The 12,846-nt window shown below is 34.6% G+C and overlaps 1 protein-coding gene across 2 annotated transcripts; it reads left to right on the top strand.

Annotated features, from left to right (window-relative positions):
• The first annotated feature begins 716 nt into the window (after positions 1–716).
• Positions 717–12,352, top strand: LOC128220180 (uncharacterized). Of its 2 annotated transcripts, none has more exons than XM_052928458.1 (4): positions 717–989; positions 10,483–10,564; positions 10,755–10,873; positions 11,553–12,351. In XM_052928458.1, exons 2-4 carry the CDS (start codon positions 10,495–10,497, stop codon positions 11,661–11,663), a joined length of 300 nt encoding a protein of 99 aa, XP_052784418.1. In that variant the 5' UTR covers positions 717–989; positions 10,483–10,494; the 3' UTR covers positions 11,664–12,351. The 2 variants fall into 2 exon arrangements, with proteins under 2 accessions (XP_052784418.1, XP_052784419.1); XM_052928459.1 differs by lacking the exon at positions 717–989 and adding an exon at positions 9,854–9,926 and having other exon boundaries at positions 11,553–12,352.
• Positions 12,353–12,846: the final 494 nt, after the last annotated feature.

Here is a 12,846-nt window from a genome sequence, read left to right as displayed (position 1 = left end):
ATTTGTGCTTTAACAAATAACAAAAACCGAGAAACGGCAATAGAAAGAAAAGTATATTACCAACGCTTTTTACGTCAGCCGTAAAAGCAGGGTGGGTCGGTTTAACGGAAACAAACAACTCTTAACGTTGCACCGGGCCTTGAAGCTTTCAATTTATTTCTGAACGAAGGACATTTAAGTTATAAATATAGGTTAGAGTTTATTAAGTAATTTCTTCGTGACTAAGTAACCTGAGGAAGCGGAGCGCAGCGACTGTGGTACTTCTGTGTTAACATTTAACTTAAATAACCGTAAATAAATTGAGCTCTTTCTTATACTTTTGTTATGGAAATATCTTTATAGCCAAACTAATGTTTAACTGTAATAATACCAGACGTATTCAATGCAAAATAAAAGCATTTATTCTGTTGCAGGAACTAGAATGACATGTTACTTTTTTTAAAGTCTATAAAATGAAATAATCCAAGCATTTTCGCCATAAATAAACGATTTGATAGGATTTAAAATGTTATAATTGAACCCAATGCCTGATTCGGACTCGTAGATATATTTCTCAAATATTACTTACTGAAAATAAGTATAACAGACGTATTAATACGCTACTCTGTGATAAATTAGAATCTCCCACATCTTGAACATGGAATGCACGCTTATCTCTGTCTGACCGTCTGTAGAGAACAGCCTCAATGTTATGATGGTGCACCCCAGGGTGCAAGGTAGATCTGACTGATAAGATGAAGGCTTTGCTTTGATTGTTTCGTTAAATTATCCTTCCGTTATTGCTGTCACAACTCACTGTTGATGTGCCTGAGTGATTATCTGTTATGATGCACATACAGTGAAAACGTATCTGGCTGAGCTTATTTGCACATTCCATCGTGCAGTTTGGTGTCAAACTGACAGTTGAAAAGTATTGTGCGAACGACGAGTCTCAGAAGAAAATACAAACTGTTGGAAATTTATCTATTCACCCGTTCGTCATATATTATGTAAGTACTTAACGTATATTTCATATACATATTATATTAAAAGTATGCATTTTCAGGAATGTAATAAATTTGACTTAGGAATTACAACTTAGAAAAAAATAAACACTAAATTACAATAAAACATAAGACGTTCAGGTATAAAGTTATTGCTTTAACGGAATAAAACTTTTATCATTGACGCTAGCAAATTATTGTCACCCAGACGCAACTGATGCTTTTGTTAACCCACTGTTGCTTTTATGACTATTACTAGTCAATTGGACCCTCAAAGTAAAAGGCTTATTATCGCTTTGAATTTCTTGCACAAACATCCTGAGGAATAAAATAATGTTCTAATGGATTATATAAAACCAAGCTTAATGATTAATTTGTGCATGGTTAAACGTCTTTGGAAGACAAAATATGTGTTATAATATCATATAAATCTTTGTCCAAATGATCTAATGCATCATTGTCTTCCCAAGTGTATACTCCAGGAACATTAGGTTGTACCTACTAGCAATGAATCATTTTTTACTAATAAATTTGCTTTAGTTTCATACCTGATGCAGGCATTTTTTTGTACACAACACACATCTTATTTGAAATAAATAAAACATTGCAGCGTAATTCAATCATACGAACCGTTTTTCGTACATTTAATCTGACTGTGTATAGATTGTTTTCTGCCAAAAACAAAATGTCAAATAAAAAACCCATATCACTCACTCTCCCGAAAACCAGAGTAGGGTCGGTGTTAAAAATAATGAAGGTTAACAGAATCACCCAAATAGTTAATATCCTAAAGAATGCTGACCTTGATGATGAAAAGGACTAGAAACTTGCTAGACGTTTACCTTCTTCCTTCCTTGATGAGTTATGATCTAATGAAATATAAACTATATCATTACGACTCAGCAACTGGCCTAATAAATCACGTAAACGCGCTATTCATTGCGTATCATATCTCGGAGGAATTGCCTATAGATGCTTTCTGATTATTTATCTAATTTCTTGCATACAAAACAGAGGTGGAACTGACAATTCTCCAAGCCCTTACGATTATCAGTAATTATATTTGATGAGATGGCAATTCAGCAAATTACTCTTCGTAACGAACGCTCAAGCCTGGTCATAGGTAAATATCTTAAAATAAAAATGCGAATGAATCTTTAGATCTTGATTTAATTGTTAATATTTGTTGAATTTCTCCCACCACTAATACCTATCTTTACCTTAACAGCTACTTTGACCACTGTGGTTTAGGCCAATTGTTAGTCATGTAAGGTTTTTCGAGAATAGTGCAGATAGATTATAAACCTGGTTAGTGCTTCCTTGTTTGTTAACATGTACCAATGTATAGCACTGTCACACGGTACCCTCACTGAATGGCCTTCCCGGAAGACGATTAGTATTGTTTATTATTAAAAGGGCTGTCTCATGTATGATAAAATAGTGAAAAAAATAAAAATTGTCGAAAACTGACATAAACTTGGCATCGATGTGTACAATGCATTGAAAATTACTAACTGAAGTACCACATAGTTAACAATTTATTTAAGTTAAGCAGTTATTTCGTATTTTTCCATTAAAAAGAATACTGGGTATGTCTACCACGTAGAAATCATTCCTTATGCGTGATTGGCTTGTCGGTGTTATCACGTGATATTACCGAGGTAGGTCTATAGCTTAACTATGTCACCCGTTTAGTATAAGCCTTTGTTGCTCAGTGAGTAAGGCGCTGGACTTCAATTTTGGCGACGCGGGTTCGAACCCGGTCTCCGACACAATTATTTTTACATTTTGATATTTTTTTACAATTATGATATCAAAGCGTAACACATTCTATTAGATAATTGTCCTGAGATTCGTTACAGAAAAAAACTTATTTTGGTGCCAATCTGTGACACAGTCCCTTTAAGTGGTGTGACGGGAATCAATCCAGCGACCCATATTGATTGACCTCAAGTTGGTTGCCACTAGAGCACGAATCCACCACATGGAGAATCTTATTATTGATATACCGTAAACACCAGTTGCCAAAATATACCTACGTTTTTAATCATAGTTTATAAGACTTTACTTGAATAGCTGTGATGCGAATTTGTATAAGAACATATCTAATTTCTTCTTTTAGAAAAGCAGAATAATTCGGTCTGTGTAAACTTAATCAGACGCGGCCCTTTCTGTATGTCATGTCGATTTGTTTTAGAAACACTTGCTACAAACGTAAACCATTCTGACAATGTTGTTATTGTATATATCTTTCACTTTTCTAAACAAACGATACAAGATAGGGGTTGTTTAGAAAATGTGGCTCTGATAATCGTTATCTTCAAAAGACATAATACTCGACAAACTATTATAAGCAAACTAAGTACGATCGATGCATAATTATGATAACAGCATGCATTTGCTAATCGTTCATCATCGACACGATGCACATTATCAACTTGATCAAAGACAGGCATACACTGGCTGGGAAAATATGCATTTTGATTTGTGCTTTAGTATTCAGTTCTCCTCAAAATACGTCCGCTTGTTTATTATTATTGCTTTATTTGTTTTATGCATTTTTCTTAAGCCGTCAGTAACGCTTTTAGCCATAAAACATTAAATTTCGAACGGAAATATGAAAATCTGCGATCTGATCTTTTATCAGCAATCTTGTATCACTGGTTTGCAAACATTTACGCAAATATTGGCTCATTCCAAGACAAAAAATAAAAAGGTTTTCAAAACGGTATATCTGTGAGAGTGTAGCTTAAAGTGTTTTTTGCGGATACATCACTATAGTTTGCTGTTTCTCTGTCATCCAACAACAGTCCCGTGATGATACCTTTCCTTAATCTGTTTAGACTTCTGGCACGTAACACACTGGTTACCCGAATTACGCAATGCCCCACTTGTTGGCATATTTATAGCCGTAGTTTGTGCTTAGAAAGTATTCTATTTTCACGTAGGTAATAAAATATCTATATATAATAACACCTATATTTGATATTTATAGAGATAATGTTGGACTTCATAGCCGATATTTATGTAATCTTGGAAAAGAGTGAGATAATGGAAATAGTTTAAAGATTTATATTTTTTTAAATATTTTGTTCAAAGTGATTTTGGGTGTGAAAAGCGAAACAAAATTATTTGAGAAAACAGGAGCTTTGTTCCTATATAATTAATCCTTAAAATGATTATATCAACAGTAATCACCATTTCTAGCGTAAATTAAAGAAAGTATTCCAGGACACACTCAGATTTTATATAATTATACCTTGGAAAAGAGTGAGATAATGGAAATAGTTTAAAGATACATATTTTTTTAAATATTTTGTTCAAAGTGATTTTGGGTGTGAAAAGCGAAACAAAATTATTTGAGAAATCAGGAGCTTTGTTCCTATATAATTAATTCTTAAAATGATTATATCAACAGTAATCACCATTTCTAGCGTAAATTAAAGAAAGTATTCCAGGACACACTTAGATTTTATATAATTATACCTGTTTCGGTCTTTCGAAAGTTGTCAAAAGCATAATAATATGTGGGGTTCATGTAATATGTTTCTGAGTCGCTATATGATGCAACATGATTTCACAAAAAACTTTGATTGTTGTTTTTTTTCCTGAATTTTGAATAAAAAATAAAGGAGATTGATATTTTATTTATTTTTTGTTGCATGTGTTCTGCATTTTCTGAATAAAGGCGCGATCATTCTGTAAAGATGAACAAACGTTTGGCTTGAACAATGAACTTATACAGACTCTCGCTAGACTCTTTGTTGTAAACGTATGACATTATTGATTAGTTCTTGCTAACTATGAGAGAAAGCAAATAGATGCTAACATGTTGTTATGCAGGGCCGATTACGTCCATCACATTGGTTTCATGATCAACCTAGTCATGATTGTTTGTTGTTGTGCAAGGCCGGTTACGCCCATCACATTGGTTTCTTGATGAACCGAGTGGCTCCCTTAGTCATGATTGTTTGTTGTTGTGCAAGGCCGGTTACGCCCATCACATTGGTTTCTTGGTCAACCTAGTGTCTCCCTTTGTCATGATTGTTTGTTGTTGTGCAAGGCCGGTCACGCCCATCACATTGGTTTCTTGGTCAACCTAGTGGCCCCCTTTGTCATGATTGTTTGTTGTTGTGCAAGGCCGGTTACGCCCATCACATTGGTTTCTTGGTCAACCTAGTGGCTCCCTTAGGCATGATTGTTTGATGTTGTGCAAGGCCGGTCACGCCCATCACATTGGTTTCTTGGTCAACCTAGTGGCTCCCTTTGTCATGATTGTTTGTTGTTGTGCAAGGCCGGTTACGCCCATCACATTGGTTTCTTGATCAACCTAGTGGCTCCCTTTGTCATGATTGTTTGTTGTTGTGCAAGGCCGGTCACGTCCATCACATTGGTTTCTTGATCAACCTAGTGGCTCCCTTTGTCATGATTGTTTGTTGTTGTGCAAGGCCGGTTACGCCCATCACATTGGTTTCTTGGTCAACCTAGTGGCTCCCTTTGTCATGATTGTTTGTTGTTGTGCAAGGCCGGTCACGCCCATCACATTGGTTTCTTGATCAACCTAGTGGCCCCCTTTGTCATGATTGTTTGTTGTTGTGCAAGGCCGGTTACGCCCATCACATTGGTTTCTTGGTCAACCTAGTGGCCCCCTTTGTCATGATTGTTTGTTGTTGTGCAAGGCCGGTTACGCCCATCACATTGGTTTCTTGGTCAACCCATTGCCCCCCTTTGTCATTATTGTTTGTTGTTGTGCAAGGCCGGTTACGCCCATCACATTGGTTTCATGATCAACCTAGTCATGATTGCTTGTTGTTGTGCAAGGCCGGTTACGCCCATCACATTGGTTTCTTGGTCAACCTAGTGTTTCCCTTTGTCATGATGGTTTGTTGTTATGCAGGGCCGATTACGTCCATCACATTGGTTTCATGATGAACCCAGTGGCTCCCTTTGTCATGATTGTTTTGATTATCAACAATATCTCCACCAACGTCTGGTGATACGATTGTGATCACGAGAAGCGTCCTTCATAATTATAACATATGTCAGCGTCGTTTGATGTAAAACACAAGTCATGTTACATAACACAATCCTATCTGTTACAATGAATGTTTTAAAAATATAGTATTTTATTCATACACATTCGACAGTGCAATTGACCAGACATACACATACATAGGCTCATTCTTGTGCTAATTGACATCCGTTGTTACTTTGAAGCACGTTGCCTTGGTTCATTACTGTTGATTGATAAAACAATAAGAATGATAATTAGAACCATTATCTGTATTTCTGCTTAAGACGTATGTTAAGTCTAATTAGTACATTCCTTTATGACAGGAGGGGAAAATAGTATCCGGTTTCCTCGTTTATTTTCGTAACTCACGCTATGACATTGACGAATTCAGCAAATTTTAAGCAAATAAAATATTTTTAACATATTGAACGACGATTCAATATCATGAAATATGTAAAAAATAAAAAAAAGATTAAATGAAAATAATTTTATAAACTATCTAAATAATAATCACAAATAAAAGCTGATTTCATTTCAAACAATAATGAAGGAGCTAGTATTGCAAACATCTAAATAAAAATACATAGAGGATATTTGTTAAATTTAGAGTGAGGTAGTTTTTTATTTGACGAAAGTTATAGACAAACTATATTTATTTCATGAGTGGCGAAGGTCTTACAATCAACATTTTTTAGGTTTCTTTTATGCTTATTTTCGGAGTTTTATTGGTATGTTAACTTATTTTTCTAATTTTGAAAAGAGTTTTTTGCTAAGCTGTTACCCGTGGAAAGCTCCTGGCGCAGAAGTTTTGATATTGTATGACGTATTTGTCATTTCCATTTCCAGCTCGTAGAAAAAAATAGTTCTCAAGTAGTTTATTTACAGTTTATTCTTACTCGTCTTTAATGCAAACATTTAATGAACATTTTATTGATGCAACTTTGTTCCAAGTACCAACAGTCCATGCACGAAAGAAGTTTTAAAATGAACAGAGCATGAGTACATGGCCAAAATAACAATTGTCGCCATTAACTGAACGAAAATTGGAGAGGTCGAACGCGTAAGCAAAACAAATGTGAACTGACATTGGATTTAATACATTTTTCCAAGTTTGAGATTTTGTTTCATGATACATTGGTTTTTCAATCACCACTCACTGTCAGATCTGCCTGATTCGTTTGAAGACGGGTCGTTTTCCAGATAAATAGTAAAGACTACGCTTGTTTGTTGATAAAATGTTAAGGCGGGTGGGGGTAAAAAATAATTGAGGTGGGGGGTTTCTTATGGCGTTAAATTTACCTCCGACTTGGTTTCGGACATGTATATTGTTCGTTTGTAACGATATAAGTCCTTTAATGTGAATAAATGACATTTTTGAATTTCCATCCTGGTTTGTCAAATACTCGAAACAAATGAACTCAACTCATACTTTTAAGAGAGTACTCATACAAATTAGTTAATTGCCTAAGAAATAAATTTATTTATGATACTTTCAAGTGATCTAACTTATTACGCAGTGAATTATAAGTTCCCAATTTTGATAGCATTATTTAACCGTCTCGTCTCGCTGGTCTCACAATTTCACTGATAAATTATGCAAACCCGGATTGCGCAGTATTTTCACAAGCATTTACTCCCACCCAACCTCACCCAACATATAGGCCAGTTCTTTTTTACCGTATCATACCTATTAAAGTCCTTTCAATTTTCGCTTATAAGCCATGCTTGTTTATGATCATACCAGTTTTAATTCTTTTTATTCATGTTGTACATATTTTAGTTTTCACACTATCAGTCATGCTTTGTTACTTATTGCTTTATTGTTATCTTAGCATTGTTCTTACATCATGCATTTTGGAGGGTTTTTAATATACCTCCAACTTTGTTTCGGTCATGTATATTGTTCGTTTGAAACGATATACGTCATTTCATTTGAATAAATGACATTTTTTCAATTTCCATCCTAGTTTGCTAATTACTCGAAACAAATGAACCCAATTCATACTTTAAAGAGAGTACTCATAAAAGCAATGAATTGTTATGTGAATTTTCCGGAAAAATCGTGCTACAGTATCATACAGTTTAAACGATATTGGATAGACGATATAACATCGAAATTATGTTCGAGCATATAAGGGCAGAAAAACGCAATATCCTTAGACGGCGTCTATGGTTATCATAAGTAACACTATTTGGCTATTTTTTATCACAAATATTTGTTTTAGTTTGTCTATCTGTACACAGTTTTGACAAATCATTTATAGTTGCATACCATTTTTCTGTATACTGGTCATATAAGCGTTAATAACGTTGCATCTTGAGTAATCGACATACATGTATTATCCAAAATATTATTGAATCCAAGATCTTACAGTTTTGTTTTCTAAATTTGAACACCAAAAATAGGTAAATATTCAGTGTAGTAACCACAATATTTAAAACATCTAGATAATAGGTTATCAATGGAGTTGACAAGGTTATACTTATTTTAATTTCCTCTTTTTACGCACAACCTCTTTTTACGCACAACATCTAATGGTACTTTACTTCGTTCGGCGTAAACGGCAACAATGCACATTTGATATCTGACATTAAGTTATTGTTTTAAACATTTCAAATGAACTCTCTCTCTAAATCTAGAACATAATGAAACCCCCATATTTGGCATCCATACGTTAATATAAGTCAGATCCTTGAATCAAATGATTTAAGTTTTTCTCTTTCATTTAGAGAGTTTTTCTCAAACAAACTTTTAAGTGAAAACATGGCACGCAGTGTGGTTGTTCAGACAAGGCCTTTTGAGTATTTGAAAACTTGCCATTTATTTCGCTTTACGGTGAATTCCACTTTAAACAATAATCGTATAATAAAAAGATCTGTTATGCACATAAAATGTAAAACCGTAAACAAGATTTGATTGGCAAAGAACTTTTTTTTTTATTTCATTTGAGATGCAGTTGGCGCCAGAATGGTTAACCAATAACTATAGGAAGTGCCTTGCTTTGTGTGATCATAAACACTGGTGTTTTATTCTCTTATGGGATGTCGTCGAATTGTCGTCATACCTACATGTAGTCCTGTTGCCTTGACATACCGTATCGCAATATAATGATAAAATGCATTTCGTGCAATTCATTATACAATAATAAATGTTGAGGACTTGATATATGCAGACAAACAAAAACAGCTCATTCTGGAATTTACACAAACGGTCGGTTTATAGTATCTTGTATATTCAAGTACCAAAAGTTTAAGATAGGTTCATCAAAACCGGAGAATATTTACCGAGTTTCCGCAGAACACTTTATGCACGAACAAGAGTAATAACTTAAACACTAATGACATTTGTTGCGTCTGTTAATGAACAATTTTACAGTGAAGCTTTAACTATATTCCTCAACAGGTACATAATGCGTCACATGGCTTGTTCATATGATATTTTGCGAGTCCTGTTATAACTTATCCAGAGAAACGGTAACGCCTGGTGAACTATAATAACTTATTACAGCTTAACTTCATTGTCACTTCATCAGATTCAATTTATTCGTGTTTATTTTTTAAATTTAAAACCCGGAAAGATTGTTTATTGCATGGAACATGAGTATTATTTATCTAACAAAGAAGCATACCACACTCGTTGTATTGTAGCCAAAGTGGTGGACCTACGAGACGATTGCAATCTGCTATTTCTATAATCTACCAATGGTCATCAGGTCCTGTTTCCGCAACCAATTTTAGATACATTTCATTCCCTAAGTAGCGCTTATAGCAGATTTCAGATTGTTCTTAGGACTTGTTCGATGACGGAGATTATACTAAATAAGTTTAATGTACTTTTTCAATTAAGCCATCGATACCCTATTGAAAGAGAGCGATTATTTAAGGGCACAACTCACTAGCGGATCGAGGGGTTGGCACCCCTCATTAAGGTTAGAAAGGTTATCCCTATGTCTTACTTGCAACATAACTTTATGAGCAATATTAACTTCGCAGTCTTATTGTTTCTTAAATGCAACGCTTGCTTTTCAATGGATGGTCGCAATAATATTAATAGCCCATTCTATGTTTGTCTTTTGCGATGGTAGGATAATTTATTATGTTCTTGCCTGGAGACTCTTTAAGAGTTATAAAGCTATTAGGTTATTCATATTTTAGCAACGGATATCTGCATTACTTCAGAACAGCGGCATATGAAGGGTATACAAATAATGATACGTTTTAAAATGAGTATTGATAGGTTAATATTTATCAAGAAAATGCTGAGAACACATTTCTTCATCTTCATTACGAGTGGTGAAAGCCAAAAGGGTCTATCTTCTTCTTTATTTAATGACACTTAGAACCTTTTCGCATTCACCCCTCGATTTGAGAATGACTTTTTCCTCGACCACCTTAAATCACTTATGTTTGTTAATATTGCTTCAAACTACTATTTGCACTGTTTGCACATTCCATTAATACCGCAAGCACATTTTCTGCCTTCAGTTTGCCGCCGAGATGTTCGATAGTCTGATTGACAACCTCAACGCTGACAAATGGTTAGAGACGGACATGGCTGCGAAAAACGGTAGGAATTGCTTGATGTTCACGCACTTGAGATTGACAGGCAAATATGTTGGCATATAAGTAGAATTAGTCTTAGACATATTAACTAACAAATTATTGAAATATAAGCAAGACCTTTTCAATACAAAATGCAAAGAGTTATCGTGTTGAGAAATGGAAGGAGTATCATGTTATATGTATCTTTGTTGCAGACGAATGGAAGGAATACCATGTAATGCGTCATCACCGTTTTGTGGACAACACGACACTCGTTGTCATGGTAGCGCCGGAAGATGGGGAGGCTAGAAATGTCGAGGTCAAGGACTGTCAGGTTGGCAACTAATTGTTATTAACATTTGTTAATTACGTTCAATCTAATGCGCATGGCTCTACTAGGATATGGCACATACTTGATTGATGACACCTAATAGATAAAACATATCTATGAGATAAATATTAAACAAAGAACCTTTGTGAAAACCAAACAAACATCTTTAACTTCATTTTTGATTATTTTCTAAGATTTGTAAGGGTACAACTAACTGCATTTCCACATAACATTGTTTAAATTGCAGACAATATATCAATGATAAGTTAAAAATACAAATGACTACCGTTTTATGACTGTGGACCTGCACTGTTTGAAGATCTTGAGTGTATTACATGTTGAATTCTAAAGGAATCCATGTTTGCTTTTATAAGTAAAGATGATAAGTGGTGTACATCAATGTGGTAATACCAACATAACCACGGTAATAACGTAGACTATATTGACATATGCTTTTATGCGTCGTTCAGAAACTTATTATACCGTACATATTTATACAGTTTCTATCAGCTTAATTATAACAAATAATTAATTACTCTATTTGGCGCCTCTATTCAGGGCTGCTTATTACTAATCGAATGATCAAATTAGTTTGAAATAATGAAACATAAATCACTAAAACTTGAAAAATAAGGTTGGTATGTTTAGACTGTGCTTCATTGCTGTTGTATTTTCTTTTCAGGCAAACAAAGATCCCTTAAAAGAGATTGGCTCGATCGAACTATTGCTCAACGCGGAGGAAACTGAGGTCATCGGCATTGACCTGAACGGGGATGTTGTTATCCGAAAGTAGATACAACGATAATTACTTGTTCACGTTCTTTAAGACTGGATGTGATGTATGTCACCATCTTGTGAGACAGACCGAGTGTCAGTGTGAACATTTGTGAAGAATGCAGAATGTTTTTATTGATCGCACATTACTATTATACTCACACCATCACCTTTCAAAGTCATTCCCATGATTACGTTTTTGCCGATCAGACATATCTACGTGTCTGATGTCAGCCCTTGGAAACAGCTTCAGCAGATCATTGATCATTGATATGTGTTTCAAAATTATTTTATATGTATATAAGTGTGTATTTGACTTTTTAAGGTACTCGATGTACAATTGAGCATATCTTTCAATTTTGACGCCTTGCGAACCCATGTAACTTTGGTATGATTTGTATTTGGATTTGGTTACTTAGTACTACTATGTAAATAAATGACCGACAGTACATTATACATACACTTAACGCATTTGTTTTTGTTCTTTATTTCAGCTAGAGTGAAACGTGAACTGACAGTTTTTTAATCTTTCAAAACCGTGTTTCTAATATTTGTATCATAATGATATTTACATTCAATTGGGGTGACCGGGAATCAGCAGTTCAAATTATTGTGTATATGATGCGTTAATATTTACTCTGAAACGTAATTTGTGTGTCAATGTACATCGAAATAGCTGTTTGCATACCGGAAAGCGTTTGTCCAATAAATAGCTAGGATTTTTCTTCGGTATATACATGTAAACTTACATTTATAACACAAAAATCCGCCAAGCAAGTATCATGACTGTTGTACTCTTGCCATGAAATAATGAATTCATTTGAATGCTGTATGTCCAACATACTATAACAATTGCAATCAAATGCAATCAGTTCGAGTTTTATTCACTGTTAAAATGCCTCAGACATTATATTTGTGCAATTGCTGGAGTTAACTCTACCTGCAGGCTTAAAGATGCACTCTTACTCCCAAAAAGCAGTACAACAAATAATACATTCGTCTTAATATACCATAAAGGATGAATACATATATAAAAAAACAATGGTTCTGATGAAGAATACAGTGTTTTGAAAGCAAGGTGTAGAAGACATGGTATTTCCATCTCATGGAATGATCTACTTTTGATTCGCCCGCCATCTGCCAGTCGTTTTTGGAAAATGCTAATTTGCATAATTTATGTCAACCGGAACTCACAAAGCGGC

The sequence above is a fragment of the Mya arenaria genome, chromosome 15 (genome assembly GCF_026914265.1).
Source record: "Mya arenaria isolate MELC-2E11 chromosome 15, ASM2691426v1".
Classification (NCBI taxonomy): Eukaryota; Metazoa; Mollusca; class Bivalvia; order Myida; family Myidae; genus Mya; species Mya arenaria.
The sequence above is the reverse complement of the archived record's forward strand: the minus strand, read 5'-3'. Positions and strand labels throughout refer to the sequence as shown.

What these genes read in the sequence shown, in the direction of transcription:
- LOC128220180 (XM_052928459.1), top strand. Translation starts at nt 10,495, where the DNA reads ATGTTCGATAGTCTGATTGACAACCTCAACGCTGACAAATGGTTAGAG. An exon ending in GGACATGGCTGCGAAAAACG is followed by an intron (nt 10,565 to 10,754) that starts GTAGGAATTGCT and finishes TCTTTGTTGCAG; the next exon opens with ACGAATGGAAGGAATACCAT. An exon ending in TCGAGGTCAAGGACTGTCAG is followed by an intron (nt 10,874 to 11,552) that starts GTTGGCAACTAA and finishes TTTTCTTTTCAG; the next exon opens with GCAAACAAAGATCCCTTAAA.